The sequence below is a fragment of the Marmota marmota genome, unplaced genomic scaffold (genome assembly GCF_001458135.2).
Source record: "Marmota marmota marmota unplaced genomic scaffold, marMar, whole genome shotgun sequence".
Classification (NCBI taxonomy): domain Eukaryota; kingdom Metazoa; phylum Chordata; class Mammalia; order Rodentia; family Sciuridae; genus Marmota; species Marmota marmota.
The window spans coordinates 15,214,804-15,236,324 of NW_025999913.1; the positions used below are offsets into that span (position 1 = coordinate 15,214,804).

Here is a 21,521-nt window from a genome sequence, read left to right on the forward strand (position 1 = left end):
CCAGCAGGCTTTCCCTCCTGCCCAGGCCTTAAACTTGAACTCAGCTCACTGTTCTCAGCTTTTCTCTATGTTTCTTTAAAAACAGACTTGGGCTTCTTCCTTTCCACGCCCCCCCATTACAACTGCCCGGCACCCTGGCTTTTTCCATTCTTGACAAATGATCTGTCCACTGTAACTGTAGCCCTGCTGTGCTGATATCTGTTGAAATTAGACCTAGAATCTAAATGTGGCTTCATGAAACTATGGGTGAGACATTTTTCTCTTCAAATAGTCACGTCTGTTGGTGTCCAGAGTCACCTATCAGCAGCTTCTCCACGGGGATGTTGGGGGAAGACAGTGGGGGTGCTGTGTCCGAAACTCCTCTAGAATCAAAAGTTCTACATGCGGCAGTATCGCCTGTTGGGGTTTGGTTTGGTTTGGCATCTCTGGTGAGGTAGAGAGTTTCCCCCCTGCTGCCTGCCTCCCCCATGGATCGAGCCGACTCCGACCCAATTGCATTTCTTATCATGTCATAGGAATCGTGACCCCTCCCTGTGTCTGCTCCTAGAGCTACTTCTTCCCCCAATGAGGCTTTGAAACCCGAAGATTGTTTCATTTGTGCTTTCTTGACTGAGTCACTAGAGCACTTCGTCTGTGGCCCCTTTTCTCTTAGAAGTTCAGAACAGTAGTTTGGTTCTGAAAGTGCTAATACAAAATGCAGGTCCGTGACAACTGTGAGTTGGTCTGAGCTGTACGCAGGCCAGACGGCGCGGCACCCAGGGAACTGGAGCCTGCTCCAAGCCACAGGCACTCACTGAGGCCACTGAGTTCTTGGGGACGCTGGGGAAGTTTTGCTGCCCAAGTGGCCGGTAATTCTGCTACTGGGTGCTGGGACTCTGGTCCCTGTCCTTCCACACCTAAGTGAACCGCACTGTGAGGCACTGTTATTTCCAAGTTAAACAGCATCAAACATTTAGTGATCTCTGCGCCCCCCACACACACACACACACACTCAGGTGAGGGGTGTGGCTAAGGGCTTGGACTTTGGAATGGATTGAGTTTAAAATCTCAAAAGCTGGGAAAGCTCAGGGCAAGTTATTTCACTTTCCTGGACCTGAGTGTCCTCAGCCGGAACATGGGGCAATTAATGACCTACCTTTCGGCTGAAGGGTTGGGCCAAAGTGAGCGCCCCTCTGGAACACACAGGGTGCAAAAGGTTGGCTCCTCCTGTGTGCAGTGCGCATCCGGAGAGTAGGGCCGAGACACAGCTTTTCTTATATAAAGAGAACAAAAGGCACCATTAGGAGATAGACCTATTTATTTTAATCATCCTGTAAGTATATTTAGGACAGTTTTGGTCAGTGCGGATTTGGTGCAAATTTTGTTGTTTCCTTGTTATTTTAAGCTACCCTGCAATTGTGTTTTTAAATATTTCTGAGAGCTCAGAACTATATAATTGCCAGGGCAGATCCAAGTCATTAAAGCCCTCTTGGGTCAGTGGTTTTCCAGTGGGGACACTATGTGCCCCAAGTGATTTGGCGACGTCTGGAGACCTGTTTGGTTGTGGTGATAGGGACGGGAGGTGCTGTTGGCATCTCAATGGGAGAGCCCAGGGAGGATGTTGAGCATCCTGCGATGCACAGGTCAGTCCCTCCCTAAAACAGCCAGCTGACCCCAAGTGTCAATGCCCTGTCCCCTTTATCTGCAGTTTCACTTTTCCCAGTTCCAGTTCCCTTCATTCCAGAAACAGATGGAAAACTCCAGAAATAAACAGTAAGCTTTCAGGCGCACACCGCTGGAGTAGTGTCATGGATTCTCAGGTCTTCCTGTGGCCTGCCCCTGCTGCCCACCCATTGGTCGCTCCGTGGCCGCTCCAGTCACTACCCCAACCATCAGCTCTGCGACGCGTGCTCCTGTTAGAGTAGCCCAGGTTTCAGTTAATGGGCTCAGAGCACAGAAGTGGCACTGCTGACAGTCTGGATTTGCCCAAGAGAGGCTGTAGAATGCTTCCTGTGAGTGAAAAGGTGAAAGTTGCCTGCTCAGTAAAGGGGGGAAAGTGTGCTGAGGTCACTAAGATCCACAGTAAGAGTGGATCTTCTGTCTGTGAAACTGTGAAGAAGGAAAAAAATCTGTGCTGGTTTTGCTGTCGCACCTCACACTGCAAAAGTCCTGCCGCAGCGCGTGGGTAGTGATCTGATTAGAAGGAAAAGACACGGGCCTGGTGGCGCGTGCTTGTGATCCCAGCAGCTCGGGAGGCTGAGGCAGAAGGATCATCATCAGCCACGGTGAGGAGCTAAGCAACTTAGTGAGACCCTGTCTCTAAATTTAAAAGGCTAGGAATGTGGCTCGGTGGTTTAGCACCCTGAGTCTAATCCCTGATACCAAAAAAAAAAAGGAGGAGGAGGAAAAGGTGTTGGAGTTGGGGATGGACCATGAGAAAATAGCACATGTCCTGACTGATGACCATGTGTTGCCCCAGAAGACATCGAGCTCATAGGATGACTTCAGCCAGGGATCCCCGGAAACCAGTAATGCCCAGACATTGGCTGCCAGTAAGGGTGGTTACAGACTCAGGGGTGGACTGGGACACAGAGAGAACATTCCCATAGCTAACTGTTAATACCTGTTCTATTTAATATCAGATACTGTAAACTGTTTCATAGGCTTCTGTGTATAGGAAAATCATAGCGTATACAGGGTTCGATTCCATCTTTGTTTTTAAATGTCCACGGGGGTCTTGGGACGTATCCCCCAGGATACGGGCCCGCTGTGGTGCGGAGGTTAAGAAGCCGGACTCAGGTGGTCTTCCTTGCAGGCAATCTTTGCCTAATATCACTGGAAAATCTAGGACCATTTCTCAAACTGAGGGGAGGAGGAAGACGGAGAGTAAGCCATTTCTCTTCTCCTATTTACTTTGAAGTATATAAAAGTCTGAGATCAAATCAGAAATCTTTCTCCACAGTTTTTTTCCCAGGATCATAACCCACACTGATGTTTTAGTTTCTGTAAGTGCTAAACAGTGGAGGCTCTACAAATGAAATGTGTTTCTTACTACATTTTAACTGCTCTTTTCTATACAAATAATACATGGCTTTTGTTCTTATAAATTGATTCCTGGGGGAATTTTAATATTAGTTTTTAAGCAATTTAATTTCTTTCAAATTGAACTACCCCAGCTGCAATGAACCATCAGTTATGAAATGCGTGTGTCCTCTATGTTAAGAGGGTAGGGTATGCTAATCGATCCTGCTTAGAGCATTTTGCAGTTAATTGAATTTAAAACAGAAAGTCTTATTTTAAATGTAAATTCTTTTAAATTCTAATTTTGCTGATTTTTCTTCTATTCTGAAATATTGATAGGGTTGCCAGATATAAAATATAGTACACTGAGTTCAATTTGAATTTCAGATAAACAACAAATAACCTTTTCAGTATAAGTAGTACCATCCAATGTTTAGGATAAACCTATTGAATAAATTTTTGTTATTTGTCTGAAATTCCGATGTAATGTTCCGTGTTTTTAGTTGCCACATCACCCTAAAAATAGGACTCGGCATAATTGGGAAACCCCGGGAAACCCCACTCCTGTGGGATATCTCCCTGCACAACTGTATGTCAGATGTTGTACTTCACACCAGGCTTAAGCAGTAACTCTCAGAGAACTGGTTGCCATACAGAAGGAAATGAGTTTCAGAAGGTAAAGTAGAAAATTTGTTTTTCAGTCATATTTATTTGTCTTAAAGTGTAACTCCAGTAAACTAAAACTCAGTGATCTGATGTGACATTCAGAAGTGCCATGTTTGACCTGTCACCTTCATTCCAGAGGGATAGCTGGGAGGGAGAGAATCCTTTTTACAGGTGGGGTTCCTGGGGCTTACCTAGAACTTCAGCTCTTCCTAAGGGGGAGAATTGACTCTAGAGCTGAGGACCAGGTAGCAAGTGGGACAGGTTGATGGCAGTATGATTGGATCAGCGTTGGAAACTAGAAGAACAACAGCAAACACCCAAGCAATGAAAAGCCCATTTAAGGCACAGATTTCTCCAGAATGCTGACGGGGGTGTGCCAGAGAGCGGCACTCTTCAGGTCCTCGCAGTGACCCAGGACACCGGGATCATCTTTGGGGAGGAAGTCAGCTGTCGTTGGAGGCCAGCACCCCACCTTATGGTACAGAGGAGCTCATTGCAGATTCTGGCTGCCGTCAGCCACCTTAGAGACGGTTGGCCCCTGAAGTGTGGCTTTCCGCCCACAGGCCCACCCAGGGAGCTGAGGGTGGCCTCCCTGAGGGTTGTTCCTTCGGGCATCACCGCCCCGTGTGGTGCCACCGCACACCCACAGCAGCCTGGGTCAGGAGTGGCTGTCCCAGGGACAGCCTCACCCAGGGGGAATGGGAGCCATTGAAGAGATGACCCTGGCGCCCCTGGACAGTTCGGCGGGGCATGCAGGGTGCTTCCTGGGAAGCCCCTGTTACCTGTGGTCCTGGCCTTGTTCAGAAACCCCTAGTGACCAACCCCTGCCTCTCAGGATCACTCCACTACCCGCACCCAGGTCCTCCTCGTGGTCTCTGCTCTTGGTGACATTTCAGTGTAGACACCTCTTCTCTAGGGAAGCAGTAGGGCTGCTGTGCAGAACACTGAGTAGGTGGCCCAGGCAGCAGAAATTTATTTTCTCACTGTCCCGGAGGCTGCAAGTCCAGAATCAGGGTGTGGCAGGGTCAGCCTCTCTCCTTGGCCTTTGGAAGGCTGCCTGCCTCCCCATGGCCCTCCCTCTGGCCACACATGGCCTGCACTCTCCTTCTCTTGTGACTCCACATTGGATTAGGGGCCATCCTGATGGCCTCAGTTTAACTCAGCCAGCTCTTTAGAGGCCCTGTGTCCAAACACAGTCACATTCTGGGGCACTGGGGTCTAGGATCCAGTGTGAGGATCTGGGGAGGGCACACTCGGCCCACAGCACCCGTGAAGAAGAACTTGATCTAAAACATCAGCTACTCCAACATGATTGCTTGGCCTCCAGATTGCATTGCTTCCACAACCTTTCTGAAGTCTGTCTCCAGGGCCTGGGGGAGGCGGGTCTGTCGCATTTGTTGGCCATCTCCCCCCAAGTCTGGCGAGCGGCCTCTGCAGCTCCCGCTGCCCCATGCGTCCTGGAGAAGACCTGGACCCTCACAGGCTCAAAGCGGCTTCGGTCACGTGAGAAGACAAGACCATGAGGCGTGTGTCATATGAGGACAGTTCCGGCCTGTGTGACACAAGCAGTATGACACGGACTAGCAGAGATGAAGCGGGGAGTGCTTCAGGGTGAAGCTGTCACCGAGGCGGTGGTTGAGTGAGATGACGTGGAACAACTTCTGCCCTGAGTACTCGGCCACACCAGTGGCCTGGAGGGTGGAATGCGGGCAGTGGAGGCAGGGGGTGGGTGGGGAGAAGTGCAGGGTCTGCGTGGGAGGTGGGGGAGCCTTGCACAGGGTGCCTGGCGTGTGGGGAACAGCAGGGACCCGGGGTGCAGAGAGGTTGGGAAGGTAGCGGGAAGGAGGGCCAGGCCGGTCAGCAGCTGCCCATCTTCCTGCCCAGCCCTCAGCATGGCCCAGGTGCTGCCCGGATGGCCGGCCCAGTCTCCCCACTATGTCTTGGTGCCCTGTCATCCCGGCTCCGCCATCACCTCAGAAGACCTCTGCTGCCCTCCACTCTGTGACCACTGCCCTGCGTCCAGGTCTTCTTTTCTAATCTTTCACCACTGTTGGACGTCAGACTCATGTTCACCCGGCACCTCAGTGTCACCAGACACGGGTGATGTGTGAATGAGGAACTCGACTGGCCTTGGATTTGGAAGTTCCTTGAAGCTGCCTGAGCCACTTCCCCATGTCTTTTTTTTTTTTTTTTTTTAATGCAGACTCCTTGTGTACGGCTTAGTTAAATTCACCTATTTGCCGATGAGATCTCAGGAATCGAAAATGAGCCAGACCTTACCTGGGTCACAGACCAGTTCCATAGTCCAGGTTCTTAACATGGATCCCTGGGTAGAATTAAAGATATTCTTTTACTACCCTGTAACTGGGATTTAGCGTTTCCTTCCACGCACGATGAATGTCAGCGGTAACCCTCAGAATTTTGACATCATCACCCATAGAAATATAGGTGTTTTCATCGCATATTATGCTTGGCTGCAGGGATCTTGATATTCTGCTCACGCTCACTGTGACTTCCTAACCACAGTAATTTTTTAAAATGTTGTTTATATTCATCGTGATTTCAAAACTACAGTTTTTGACCTGCGACTGAATCTTTTTTTTTTTTTTTTTTTGGTACCAGGGATAGAACTCAGGGGCTCTCAACCACTGAGCCACATCTCCAGCCCTATTTTGTAGTTTATTTAGAGATAGGGTCTCACTGAGTTGCTTAGTGCCTTGCAGTTTTGAACTTACAGTTTTGAACTTTCATTAAGGCTTTGAACTTACAATTCTCCTGTCTCAGCCTCCCAAGCTGCTAGGATACAGGCGTGCACCACTGCGCCCAGCAGCAACTGAATCTTTTTATTTGTGTACTGAGACACAATATCACTGCTATACTGCATCATAAATTTCTGAACTGTGAAGAGGTGGATGTCAGTACAGAGGGTTTCTTTGGAATCCTGTGTATTTTATTTTAGATATATGAAAATGTCAGGCTGAGAAGGGCCCAGAGTCCCCACCAGAAGCCAAAGGGGAGTCTATGCACAGAAAGGCTGAGATCCCTGGTGGAATCTGGATAAGAGAGGCCCTGTCACCTGTGTCACCTGTCCTAACCGATGGCCGTCGAGATCTCTAGCAGAATATAGCCCCATCCATGCTCTGGGTCTGTTGCCCCCTCCCATCTTTGTTAATTTCAGGGTGGCCCTTTTGAGAAAGGCCCTTCTTGGAGGTTGGTTGGAAGAGGACTCATCAGACTGTGAGAGGACATAGCAGGGTTTGATTGAGCAGGAAAATCCTGGGACAGCCCTCCCTGGTGGGAGGGACAGGGCTTTCCAGATGATCTTTTGGTTAAGACTTTAATTAAAAACAGCCTAGATTCACTTGTGGCAAAAATTTATTAAAGGAAAATAACCACAAGCAAATCATGTTATTGTCTAAAAAAAGAAGTGCCCCTGTAAGAGTCAGAGGCTTGAATTCTGGAGAACTTCACATGGGCTGGGGGAGCCAAGAAGCTGTGGACTGATTGCTTAACATCTGTGTGATCAGGGGGTGGATCAACCTCTCAGACCTGGGAATCTCTCAACTGAAGATGCTAGAATTTGTGGCTTCGATGTGTAACCTGATACTGAGGTGTAAGAAGAAAGATGGACAGTACCCCTCGGCTTCTTCTCTGCTGTTCTAAATCTCAAACCACGGGCAGCATCTAAATGTAACTGGATTTTTCACCCTTGCTGAACATATCTTGTTTGTTCTTTGTGAACTATGGAGAGAAGTAGGTTTCTCTTAAAATACTTTTAAAATAACTGGTGTACAGTTGTGCTTTGCTTTCTTAAGGACCAGAAGGGGGCTGGACAGCTGAATGCCCACCCCCCTTGCTGGTTCCCTGCCCGTGCCTTCTGATGCTCCTGACCACCCTTGGTGTGGACGAGCACCAGGGGCAGCACCACAGGCAACCCCGCGCAGAGACAGCTTGGCAGATGGAGGGGGCTGGGAACCGAGAGAGGGACCAGCTCCAGGCCTTGTGGCTCAGGAGCACAGGGCCAGAACCCTTGGCACCAGCCCCAGTTGCAAATGGGTGTGGCCCCGGACGGGTGAGGTCCTGCTAGATTATTAGGCATACTTCATGTTGATTTCTATCTGCAGTTGTTCTTTGAAGTCATTTGGAGGTACATCCCTCTTACAGAGGAAGGACTAGAGGCCCCGGTGGGTTGCAACGTGCCCAGAGTCGTGTGAGACCATCAGGAGTCCACCCGGGTTTCCTGTCCGGAGACTTCACGAATATTGCTAGGCCTTTTGATTTGAGAGTGGGACCAGACCACTTTAGAATAATGAGGCGTGGAGGAGGTTACCAAGCCAATTCGTTAACTTTTTTCAAAAAGAGGGAACAATAAGCATTACTAAAATTAATTGAATTATTGAACACACCATAATTAAAGAGCTGCAGGAGGTAAGAATGGCTCTTTTTGTTACAAGCGTAGTACTACTAGTAGTGGTAGTGACCATTATTATTATGGCTCTTTCCTGGCTTCTTGTCCCTCCCTACCTCCTGGGAAAAGAATTTTTCCAAACTAAGACACTAAAGGATTTTCTTCATGAGGGTTACTCGGCTTAACTCTTAGTGTATTTATGTTGGAGTGGAGATTCTAAATTTTCCTCCTTTACCTCGTGTGCTGGATGATTTCCCACATTAGAAGCCCCTTAATATTTCCGGGCAGGCTGGGAGCAGTGGCTCTCGCCTGTAATCCCAGCGGCACAGAGGCTGAGGCAGGAAGATTGCAAGTTCAAAGTCAGCTTCAGCAACTTAGTGCAGCCCTAAACAATTTAGCTAGGTCATGTCTCAAAATAACGTATTAAAAGGAGGTGGGGGGCTGGGGATGTGGTTAAGTGCCCCAGCCCTTCCTGCGTCTCCCCAAAAGCTTGCCAGGCAGGGTTAGAAAGCGTAAAGACAAACGGCCACACTCCTTGTGATAAAGCTGCGGAATTCCAGTGAGTTTCTAATGTGAAGAGTTTTGTAAAGTTGGGTCCGTTTAGGGAGCAGGAATGTTTTCCATAGGTGAGCACGGCCTTCATGGAATTCTAGGCAGCTCAGGTGGGCAGTGATTTGAGCAAAATTCAAAAGCTTTGGAAATGGCATCCATTCGAAAGGAATGATTCTTGTCTCTCGGTCCAGGGCAGGACTACTCTGTCGTCTTACTCCAATATCCTTGATCTGTGCAAAGGTGTAAAGATGGGCTGATGCCCATCAGGTTTGGGATGGCACTAAGCAATGTAATAAACACAGAAAACATTAAATCCTTCCCAAACAAGTTTCTCCTGAAGAGTTAATGTATTGTCTTCCTGATTGCATTGGGTGAAAGTTATTGGAAAGCGTTTTAGAACCAAGCTTTCATTTAGTTAAGGAGGATGGAAAGTCACTGAATTGGAGAGGCGTCTGGCGTCCAGAAGAGGACTAACAAGCCCCCTTCCAAGTACCCGTGAACAGGAAAACCTGAGGCCACCAAGTCTCATAATCTGCTTAATGTGGAAGGGACATGGGTGAAGTTCCTTGCCTGGGATCAGGTAGGGCCGTTGGGAAGCAGCCTTCTTCATTTCCACCTTCCCCAGCCTCAAGCTGCTCGGTGGTAAGATTTATTTTGTGACATGTGTGACTCTAAGACTATTCGTGATGGTGAGTACCACAGGTTTGCCTGGGTAACGTGATATTTTTTATTTGCTTTAAGTTAACTTTAGCCTTAGGCATGGTGGGACGGAAAGGGCAGGAAGCTTGGATCAGAAGACCTGGGTTCAAGTTTCACTTTGACTTGACTTTTGCCTGAGCAGATCTGAGGGCTCTGTTTTCTTAATCCATGAAATGGGACAGACACTCCTCTCACCAGCTCACCTTGCACAGTCTTCTGAGGCTTTGTGAAAAGTATGAAGTGCTCTGTCAGCCAGAGGGTGTCAGTCTCATGTCTTTGGTGACAGGCTACAAGGATAAACTTGTTTCTAAATTCCAGCTACTCTATTTGCATGATCTTGCACATTCCCGGTACATTTTTACTCAGTACGTTATCTTTTAGGATGTCTTGGTGTAGAGCGCTGTAGTATCTCTCTCTGGCGTGGCTGTGTCAGAAGCAGGTACACTTAAAACATCGCTTCCAGCTCATTTTTGGGCCCCGGGGCGTATTTGCAGCTTTTGATGACTATATTCAGTGTGTGAAAGCCGTGTCCTGTAAGAGCACAGGGCACTTAGGCAGGTGTTAAAATTCGTACTGTGAAAACCCTGCTGGTCCTTCAGGGGGGTCAAGGATCCAGGATGGCTTGTGGTGCAGCCACCCCCTTGGAATAGCCCACCCAGGTGTGGCCTGGCTGCACATCAAAAGGGGACTTGGCAGCTACCCTGTTCAGCTCTCCCATGAGCATACCCAGTCTGGGCGATTGGGGTAGCAGAGTGAATTTTTAGGCATGAATTATCTGGTTAAGTTAGCCAGATAATTGCCACATGTCTCCTTTGCGCTCTGCTTCGAAGACCCCAGCCTGAACAATCGACTTCTCTTGACTCAAACAAGCAAGTGCTCGTGTCCATTTTCAAAGGGAAGCAAGTGCCTGTTAGAGTGGTGTTGTAATGGAGCTGTTCTTGTTGCTGATTCAAAGGTTCCACCCCCTCTTGCCAAGATGAGAACCCACTACCAATGCTGACTTGGGGTTACCCTTCTTGACTCTGAGGAATGTAGGACAGGGGATTGGGAAGCTGATGGTAAGGAGGTTTTGTAGAATGGTCAAAACTTATCTCATATTCTTACCAAATATTTTTCTACTAATTTTCCTAACCAAATGGAAACTCCAGCTGTATAAATAATGATTTTTGTTTGAAAATATTTCTTCCCTTGTTTTTAAAGCCATCGGGAGAATTACATTATAAATAAGTAGCAGCAACAAACTGCTTTGCCAATGTGAAGCAGAATGCAAACTTACTTGCATTGTAATCTGAGTTGCAGGGTGCAGAGGCCAGTGTGGACACGGGTGGACAAAGCTAGCTGCCCCTCAGGGAGGAGAGCCATGCGCAGATGTTGCTTTGCTCACCCCTTTATTCACTGGTGCACTCGTCCATTTCTCTCTGATCTGATTTTCATTCTGCAGTTCTTTCCATGTGCTCTTAACAAGTGCGATGGCACGTCCCCAGCACCCATCTTTTCCCCTGTCACTTTTTCTTTAAAAAAAAAAAGAAAAAGTAACTTACATCTCATTTAGCTCTCAAACCTCATCCTATTTAAGATTATGTAATGAGGGACTGGGGATAGAGCTCAGTTGGTAGAGTGCTTGCCTCGCATGCACAAGGCTCTGGGCTCAATCCCCTGCACCACATGCACACATAAAAATTGGCAAATCTTACTGTATGTTAATTGTACCTCAATGAAATCAACAAAAAAATTGTTTAAAAAAAGTTTATATAATGAGAATACTTACATTTATGACGAGTATGGATCCTTCTCTTCCTTTAGGGTTGTGTTTTGGTTATAAACTCCAGTGGGGAAAACAAGGGTACCTCCTCGGGCCAGGGTACCATACCCAGTACCCCCTTACCTCCCACACAGAAACCACCAGTGTCACGTGCCCTCTGACCCCTTCACTGCTGTGCTCCTCACTGAATAGCCAGGCTTTACCCAAGTTATTGAACCGCAGCTTTCTTCACGTTTTGATCTCAGCTTTTCAATGAGGGGGTTGTTTTTACTATATTCTTCATTCCACAAACACTGAGCCAACACATTTCACGACAGGTGCCTTACAACCAACTCAGTTAATTGGGACAATTACTTAACTCAGTTGTCCAGAAATGTTGTGACAACTTCGGTCAGTAGTGTCAGCATCAGCTTACTTTGAACATGTTTCCAGAACGTTCCAAAGCATACAAGATGCTATGGGAATTTTTACCTTAGTCCTAATCTACTTCCAGACTAGGCGGTTGTCACTATAGAAATGTACCCATTGGTCCAAAGAGAGAGGGGAAAGTCCCCCTTCCTGTCCTGTGCAGAGGCCTCGTGGTGTCTGTGGAGGAAGGCCTTTTAACTTGGGCTGGGTCTCGTCCTCAACCCACTGGGTGTTTTCTTTCCATAAAGATCTCAAGTGATGACAGTTACCATCTTTGACGAACTCGTGGAGAATGACCTGTTTTCCTTTGAAGGGGGTCAGGCTGGAGCGGGCAGTGGGGTATGGGCACCCAGGACTGTAAGCCTGTGCTGTGCCTCGGCTCTCCAGGTTTGAGCCCACCATGGCTGGGACTAAACTCAGAGGACGTCTCAAATGAAGGAACGCACAGATGGATTAAGGAGGGGAATGTGGGCAGGGTGGGGCAGAGACACTGCCGACCAGCGTGTACAGGTGGGCAGCTCCTACCCTTCAGGGGTCTTTATTTTATTCATTGTGGAAAGCGGACATTCCATGTGAGTTAGCGGTGTGGCCCTTGGGGGCGCCCAGCCCAACAGCACTAGGTACACTTCTGTGTCGTGAGCCATCATCACCATTTCCAGAACTTGTCGCCATCGGTAACAGGAGCGGCCCTTCCTTTCCCCCGGGCCCTGGTGCCCTGTTCTGCTCTCTCCTGAACTTGACGACTCAGAGAGGAACCTAGAGCCTTGTCTTCCGCGTGGCTTGCTGCTCTGAGCCCAGTGCTCTGCCCTCACCGTGTCCCATCATGTATCAGGATCCCCTTCCCCCTGTGACTTAAGAGTGTCCCACTGCATGTGACCCCGCCGTGCTTCTCCACCCTGGGGTGGGTGGGCCCCGGGAGCCTCCACCTTCTGACTGTCCTGAGTGATGCTGCGGCACGTGTCGGAGGAGAGGGCCTGAGTCCCTGCTTCAGTTCCTGTCCCCACCCTGCTGGCCGCGTCATTGCTGTGTTCAGCCCTTTGAGGACCTGCTGAGCTGCTCCCCATTTTACATCCTGCTGGCCGCACTGGGAGGGCAGGGGCGGGGCTGTTTTGACCCCCCTGGATGCCTCCCCCTGGTTTGCTGACCAGGCTTCACCCTCATGCATCCCCGCGTGTCCTGGACTCTTGTTCCTGGGCGAGTCTGCCTGCCGGTCAGGGCCTTGGCTAGAGAAAGGAGCAGGTTTGTTTTGTCATTGACCTGGCTGGATGTGCTGGGCAGGCGCTGGGGACTGTGTCCTTAGTGTCCAAGGGGGCCCTGGTGACTGCTTCTGCCTCCTAATAGCTGCAGCTTCACCTCAACTAAAAATCGATCCTCTTCTGCTTTCCAATGAGCGGCTCTTCCCGTGTCAGGTGTCATTTCACCATTATCCTGGTAACTTGGGTCCTTCTTAGTCCTAACGCCAGGCTTAGAGTGCCAGGAGGGTCTGCAGCAGGCCACGCTGATGGCTGCTGACCGTCATGCAGTAGCGGGAAGAGGAGCCAGGCTGGGAGGTGCTGGAAGTGCTCCTGGGTGTCCCTCACAGCGGGGCTCTGGTCCTCACTGGCCATCGCAGATGAAGCCTTCACTGAACGCCTGATCATCACTTTTATAGACGCCTCAAATCCTTGTTGGTGGTTTATTTATATATTTTTTAACCTTTGAAACCTCGGGTACAGCAGGTGGCTCGCGGTCACTGCCATCTTCTTTTGGTAGATAAGGAAACAAAAGCAGGTCTGTCAACAAGGAAAGCTGGACCTGCCCTGGAATCGCTGGCAGGACATGGGGAGGAGTGGTGCCCGGTGCCGCCACCCTGGGCAGAGCACAGATGGGAACGGGAATGTCTGACTTGCTTCCTGGGCCTGACTCCCTGGACCCTCAAAGTCCACGTGGTCCCCGTCAACGCATTCCTTTGCTCTTGGTTGGGTTCCTGGGTTCGATTGGTGCGTTCCAACTCAGAACTTTCCCTATCTTACTCTTTGCAAGGTCATGCTGTTTTCGTCGGAAATTCCCAGTTTGGGATTAGTGATGACATTTTTTGAGAACCGTGGTGCTCAGTAGCCTTCAGAAACGGCAAGAGCTGCCCGCGTGCCTGTCGCACGTCTTCCTCAGACTAAAAGTCATTTCACGTGAATTATCCGGTTAATGGTTTGGTTTTCAGATCAAGCACTTTATCACTTTTGAGCATTGCCAAGCTCTTCAGGGGAAAGACTGACTTGTCATTGTCCCCGTGGTGTCCTGTACATTGTGGGAACCGTCCACATGTGTAGGGTGAGTTACTTGCTTATGTGCCTGGAGACTCCTACCAGTCCATTCTCATGAAGTAAACTTCCTTTCCATCCTTGAGAAGTCCGTCTCTCATGGAAGCTGGAGTGGACGCCTTCGACAAGTTCTGTCTGTTGCTTGCTCGTTCCTTCAGAAAACAGGAGTACACAGGATCTAGCAGGATTCCTAGTGGACCCTGGAAAAACATTAGTGTCCTCTCTACTGAGATTGGGGATGGTCACTCTCATCTCAGCCACTGGGTGTGCCTGGATCTGGAAGGACAGGCAGGAGAGTGGCGTGGGCCCTGACCTTGCTCTACAGCCCCATTTAGAAGCAGGATCCTTGGAAATGAGATGTTAATGTCAAAAACACACAAGCAAACAAACAGAGAAAGCCTATTTTCTTAACCATTTGATTCAAGAGTTTGGTATTAAGTCTTGGAAAAGGCTTCGAGTTGATCCAATGGTCCTGGAAAGTCCCCCTGAGTCATGGCTGGGTGTGGTGGGACTGGGATCTGGGGCTCAGACTCTCTGGGCTTAGTTCTGAGGCTGGGTGCCCCAAAGCAGTGGCCAGGCTGAAAGAGTCGTAGGTGCCCAGTGCATCTTAAGCGAGGCTGTGTTGGCCTCGATGCTTCTTGGCCCTTGGACAATTTATCTTCTAGGTCTCAAGTTCCTCCTCAAGGGAGAGGGGAGCGGGGCATGATGTGTTGTCCTTCTGCATAAGAATCCCTGGTGACAGCAGCACCCAGCACAAGTGCCCACCTCATCCTCCTCCCAGGAAAGCAAGCCCTTGGAGGGTCGTCGTCCTCAGTGTCCGTGGTTCCAGGACCTACCTCTGGTACTACAGTCCACGTGCTGTGGCTTGTATCTGCTGTCCCTACAGACCACTTGCTAAAGCTTGGTTGCCGGTCTGTGGCACTAGAGAGGTGGTGGAATTTGAGGAGATGGGATCTAGTGGGGTCTTGCTTATGTGCCTGGAGACTCCTACCAGTCCATTAGGTCACCAGGGCCCCCAATGGGGATTTGGGAACCAGCCCTTGCTTTCTCAGCTGCCCGAAGGTGGAAAGCTTTGCTACCCTGCCCTCCCCACCATGCCTGGCCACTCACCACAGGCCCAAAGTGTGGGGCCAGTGCCCATGGACTGAGCCCATGAGCCAAAGTAAGCCTTCCTCCTCACAAGTTGACCACCCCAGGCATTTTGTCACGGCAGCAGGAGGCTGACGACACACCACAGATGATTGAGCCCCTTGTATAAAGTGGCACGATGTTCACGCAACCTACATGCTTTTGGTTATCGCTGGATTACTTCTAACTGTACTCTGATTGAGGCGGTGTTACACTGTGTGGCTCAGGGAATGTTGATTAGGAAGAGTCTGAACCTGTTGGATACAGACACCTGTTTCCCAAGTATTTTCAATCCTCCGTTGGCTGAATGCTTGGATGCGGACAGTCTCCATGTTTCAAACGTGCATTTTCCCTCATTTGTACGTGGGAGTCATAACATGGGCCTCTACGTTTGTGAGTGAGGCTGCGGTGCCTCTTGTAATCAGTGCCTCCTTTCAGCGAGGGAATGCATTTTCACCCTTGGGGCACTACAAATTGGGCGTTAGAAGGGCGCTCTCCGCTTGGCCACGTTCTAGCTGACGTTCAGTTTCTCCTCGGTGACTTAGAAGTTTGGGGAAGGTGAAATGACGCAGGTCAGCACAGCAACCTGTTAACTCTAATTCTTTTCATTGAATGATTTCACCAGAAGCTTTGGGACCGCCCTTGAAGGGGTTAGGGGTGCCAGGGGGCGGGCCTTGTATGTGACTCCAGTAGGTGGCCCTGGAGGTCAGAATCGCTGCTAACTCCACCGTAAAATGCCCGTTCCCAGACTAGGAAATGGAAAGCGAGATTTGTGATCCACCCTTGTATCATGTTTGATTAGAGCGACAGCTCGACATGGAGAGGGAGTCGGAGAGTTTAGAAGTAAAAACACGTGGTCTTAACAAAAGCCGCTGGCCCGCCACTGCCTTGCTGCTCTAGGTAGGGAGTGCAGCCGCCCTGGGCCCAGTGACGATCGCCTCTTTTTAATTTTCAAGTTAGATCAACGCAGGAGCTTGTGTCTTGTCAGGGAAACCAGGCAGGAGCCTAGAGGAGGAAGCAAGCTCCATGTTGCCCTGTCCAGTCACACTGAAGGGGACAGTGCCCAGCCAATGCTCGTGGTAGCAGGTGTGGGGGACAGGCGTGGCCTCTCCTGAGAGGTCTCCTGCCCAAGGGACAGATGAGCTGAGCACTACTGAGTTACAGGGCGTGTGTGTATGGGAGAGATACAGAGAGAGCCGCTAGGTCTTGCCATTTTGCTTTTTATGACTGCATTCATAACCCCAAGCCACTGTGTTCTCTGCCTGGGCCTCTGCACTTGAGCAGGTCTGGGAAGCAGTGCCCAGACTGAGACCCGTAGCAGTCCAGGCAGGTTTCTCCCACCGCCCGGAACGGCACTGATTTGTACCCATCTGGCCTCGAGGTAATGGCTGGGATGAAATAGTTTGTGTCTGCGTTGTGCCGTCCCATGCAGAGACCCCTGTACACTCAGGGATCGGATGTAAAGGATCGGGCCATGAAGCCGTTTGCCCGTGAGCTGGGTCACAATGCATTCCTTCATCCTAGACAATCACCAGCAGTCACTGCCATAGTTTATTCTCGCCAGTCACTGGGTTTTCCAATGACAGCAAGCTGACAGAATCGCAGCCTGGGTTTCAGCACAGAGGGCTGGGGAAGACCATCCTGAGGCTCGTCTGGCGAGGAGGCCCAGAGAGGAGAAGTGACTGGCCCAGGGACGCCGTGAGTGAGAGCCTGCCCGGGCCTGGAGGTGGTACGTGACCACCGCATTTCCACTGTATTTCCTGGTGACACGTGGATAGGCTTTTACTCATTTCATTCCTGGGGTTGATGGGAAAGGTCTTTGCCCCTGCCTATCCCCAGCCTTTCTCCAGGTAGGTGACCCCTGGCAGTTAGGAGCTGGCCAAGGCACTGTGAATGCCAGCGTGGAAAGGGCTCTTTCTGCTTTGGTTGTCGTGAGAGCTCCATGCAGAGCCTAGAAACAGCTCCAGAGAGATGACCATCAGCTCTCCAAGGAGCGTGGTGTCGCTGGGCCTGCTGCCTTGTTGCCGGTCTGTGCTCCTGGAGGCTCCTGGGGCTGGGGTCAGCATAGGAGCACCTGCACCTGCTGGCTTGCTCTTGGGCCCTTTGCATGACAGTCCTAGAGATGGGCCTCTGGTGCCTTGTCACATCCTGGAGCAGGTCATGTGTTCATCATTATTTTATGTGACATGTGACATCTGAACGTGGGAGACACTTTTTAAAATAGGATCTTTTGGGGGATATTTGAAAACCAGCATAGGGACGAAGAACCTGGTCCCCTGCCTGGTGTGATCCTTATTGTATTTTAGGTCCTACGCAAAGGTGTTTCCTCATTTGAATTGAGTAAGAGACAGGTCTGAGCTGAGGGGAAGGGTAGATTCCATTTCTTGTCGGATCTGGGGTATTTTATATTCCTGAAGTGGATCACTGGGTGCCTACGTTGATTGTCTGTTAAAACAAGGCTGGGGGTACCCCACGGTGGAGAACTCCGTGTCAGACATCTGAGCTTCACTTAAAAGCACCGACTGCAAAGAAATGTGAATTCATGGGCTTAATTGGAAGAGAGTATTTATAGAAACTGAATGATCCAGTAAATGGTAAAAGCCTGGCTTCCTTCATCTGCACAGACCTGCTGTAGTAACCGCGGTTCTGGACAGCCCTGCCTGGGAAGTGGAGTTTGCCGTCCGATTTCTGCCCTCCTGGAGGCCTGCGACTGGTAACCCTGTCACTTGACTCGTGTTTGCTACGTACTTTTTTTTTTTTTTTAACTTTGGATTGTACAAAAAACATATGTAAAGAAAAAAATGTTGATGTAACTGGTTTTCTCATTTTTATATAGTTCCATAATTTGATTTCAATAACTACTATAAAGATACTTATAAGAGTTCACACTTTGACAAATTTTGCTGTCTGACCTGCTCCCATCCACCTGGGTCCTCCCCTGACTTTTAACAGGTCACACTTCATTAAGTTCTCATAGGTTTTATTCCACTGTTCACATGAATTCAAAAATTGATATTTCTTATTTTCTTCTTACTTAGAGAAGATGACAGCTAGATGTTATTGGGTACTTTGTTTGATTTTTCCAGGTGACTATAGAGGTTTTTTTCATATCTTTAAAGACTGTACGGAATTTTGTTTTGTATGGATGGCCTAGAGTCATTAAACCAGTCCCTCTGAACAGACTCTTTGGTTTTCTTTGCTTTCTTCTGTTACAGAGTTGCAACTTAGTGTGGTGTGTAGATGTACCTTTAAGGTAGTCCTGTGAGGGTCGTGTGGGGGCTTGGGCTGGCGGCATGTACACCGGCACCTGTGACCATTGCCCTTTCTGTGGATTCTTTCATTTTGCACTTGTAGGAGGGCTTCACTAACAGAGTGAGTCAGCACACATTTGGGGGTTTTGCCAATCTCAGATGCAAAATACATTGTATCAATATGTTCTAGATTTGCATACTTAAAAAATGCATGGGGCTGGGGCTGGGGCTGAGCGCTAGAGCACTTGCCTAGCCATGTGTGAGGCACTGGGTTCCATCGTCACACCACATTTAAAAAAAAATAATAAAGGTATTGTGTCCATCTACAGCTAAAAAAGAAATTCTTTTTTTAGAACTATGTCCACTTGCCCCGCCCCCTTCCCATGCTGGGTGTTCTGTACTGGCTTTCCTCTCCTGCTGGTTTGCTGGTCTTTTTGTTGAACTGGGAGAGGAGCTCTCAGTCTAATCTCCAGTGTTTCCCCGGTTTATCATTTTCTTTAGACTTTGAAGTTTTGGTTTGCCTCTGCAGAAGTTAACTTTTATGTAGCATTGTCTCATTCATTCTTTTATTCTTTTGGCTTCCGGGTTTCAGGTCACAGAAGCACCTTCCACTGTCCCCCTCCACACACACATAGAAGATTGGATTCCTTTTCCTTCCGAATTCTATTACTGTTATTTTTACTGAAGTATTTGTTCCCTTTAAGTTGATCCTGCTACTCTGTAAACTGTGGGTTCAACTTTCTTTCCAGATGGCCACCCAGTTGCCCTAAGTAGTTAGTCAGAAAGCCCATTTCTACCCCCACTTAAATGCCACCATTATAACACTTTGTAAATGAAAAATAGCCAGTGTCCCTTGTAAAACAAGAAGTCATGGGTCAACAATTTTTGGAAAGAACGCTAAGGTCCTTCTCTAACTTAAGACGCCTCTTGCACTCTCTTCTCCGAGGGTAGTGTGTGTTCCTGAAGTTAACTGGACCCACCTGTGGGTTCCTCCCTAGGGAGATGACAGAATTTTGCATCTTGGCGTAAATCCCAAGATTCACCTTAAGACAGTATCTCACTCCACTCCGAGTAGCCATGTCTGTCACAAAGCGTGAAGCTGGGTGTGAACATCTCTTGGTATTTATTCAGGGATCGTGCCTTCTGTGAGCTCTGCAGATGAGGGAGGGTTCTGTGTGACCCCCGCACCAGCAGCATCGACGTCAGCTGGGAACTTATCCAAGATGCAGACTCTCCTCTTTGACCTCCAGAGTCAGAGCCCTAGTGCGGACAGGCCCCGCAAACCTGAATTGAACTCCAGATCATTCTGGGCGTGCTCCACCTTGAGCCCCAGGACCTTGGAAGTTACCTTTAATTTTGTAATGGCACGTCGCAGCCCTCTAGCACTGCCTTCTGAGTGGATAGGATTTGTCCTTATTTTCTTGACATGTAAAAATGTAAAGATTACCGGGAAACGACAGTATCTGTTCTTTGACACTGGCATTCTTAGAGTAGGAAAGGTCTATGGGTTTTTTCCCAAAAGTCACTAGTGCTTGGACTAGTACATGTTCCATCCAAAATTCTGCCGACTGGATCGGTATTTTCCTTTGTCATATAATTAAAAACCAGCAAAACTGGTTTCTATCATATGCTAGGAAGTTTTGCAGCATTGGAGACTTGTCTCACCCCACAAAAGCATCATTGTTCCTCCCCATCCCTTTTCCCTCTGCCGTTAAAAATAATTTGATACCAGAACAGAATCCGTGTTAACCTCTGCCTGTTAGTCCCACCAGAATGGGACTTAACATTTGGTGGGGAAAGGCAGAGAACCCAAACACAGTGGTCACCTCTGACCCTAATCGCCAGCCAGGGTTCAGTTTTTCAGGACATTAAAACTCCTGATGGCTTTGAAACTTTGGGACACAGGGACGGGTACTTTTTTTTTTTTTTTTTTTTTAATTCTTCTCATTGATTCCAATAACTTTTTTTAAACTAGAGACTGGAGGCAGAGTAAGGAACTTGGCCAACTTTCACATCCTTCCCTGAGCCTCAGTTTCTTCATTGGTACAAAGTGAAGGAGGACTAGAAAATTCCCTGGAATGCTTCCCAGGGCTTGAATGCCAAGCTTTGAGAACCAGGACTTGTGCATTTGATTTAAAATAGCTTGGTTATTATAACAAGGACCCAAAGTACCACATGCAAAACTGGTCCTGAATGCCAGCCCGATCCGAACAAGAAGCGCGTAGTTGAGTTAGCAACTTGCCTGAAGCTTACATCAGTCCCTTGCGGATGCCTTTCTTGTCTTTTGAAGAACCCACGTTGCAGAACGTTTCCAGCCGCATCCTCCGTATTTCCTTGTAATAGTCTTGCTGATGGGTTTTGTTGGCTGCAAGCAAAGCGATAAAATGCCAACGGCCATCTGTGCCAGGGGAGGTCAGGGCTGGACTTTCCAACTTGGCTCCGTTTGGATGCAGTTAGCAGATTGATCCGAACTTCTTTGAGCCTCTGCTGTCGGCAGCTCCTGGGACAGCAGTGTGCTCCCCCACAGCAGCACTGGGTGTCCCCCTCACAGGGTCCGTGGTTTTATTCACTGGTTGTGCGCAGTCTTCCCTGTGGTGAGTTCTATGTAGTTGGCTAAAGGGAAGATGGGCATTGGGTGAAAACCTGACGTCCTGTTTCTCCCCAGACAGGCTCTGCTCATCATAAAGCCAACATTCTTTCACAGGGGCCCTGAGGCAGGGGTGGCCCAGCCACCTTGACAAGGGTGCTGGTGCCCGGTGCCATTTGGTCCTGAGCTGTGTGGTAACAGGGTGGGGAAATACTCGACTCTCATCCCTTTTACAACTCCAACCACTTCTAGAACCCAGCCCTTGGGAATCCCGGCTTCAACTTCAGGCTGTTCCTGAAGTTGAAGGAGCTGGGGGAAGTGCTGTGTGTGGCTACAGACTGAGCCCAAGTCAGGAGCCTCTGGGTGCTCTTCAGTGCTCTTAGGATTCTGTGACAGTCGTTGAAGTACATTTTCCTTACTTTGTGTTTCCAACATGATCTGGTCAAAGTTTCTGGTGAATTAGTGCTTGCCGAGTTCTGGTCAGTCTTACTGAGATGGAAAGCATAAAGAAAAAAAGCGGGAAACTCGTTAACTTCTTAGCATGCGAGGCTTCAGGCAGCGTGACGGGCACTCAAGCCCTGGAAAGCATTCCAGGGAATTTTCTAGTCCTCCTTCACTTTGTGCAAATGAAGAAACTGAGGCTCAGGGAGGGCTCTGTAAGTTGGCCAAGTTCCTTACCATTCTTCCAGTCTTGGTTTAAAAAAAGTATTAACTTATATTTTGCAAACTGACAAGAAGAATTATACACTAATACCCAATGGAA

The 21,521-nt window shown here is 48.9% G+C and overlaps 1 protein-coding gene across 1 annotated transcript in view; it reads left to right on the top strand.

The window, feature by feature from the left end:
* The first annotated feature begins 6,059 nt into the window (after window positions 1-6,059).
* E2f3 (E2F transcription factor 3) overlaps window positions 6,060-21,521 on the top strand; it is a 45,280-nt gene continuing 29,818 nt past the window's right edge. The window contains exon 1 of the mRNA XM_015494063.2: window positions 6,060-6,072. Within this exon, the coding sequence (XP_015349549.2) occupies window positions 6,060-6,072 (13 nt within the window). The remainder of the gene's footprint in view (window positions 6,073-21,521) is intronic.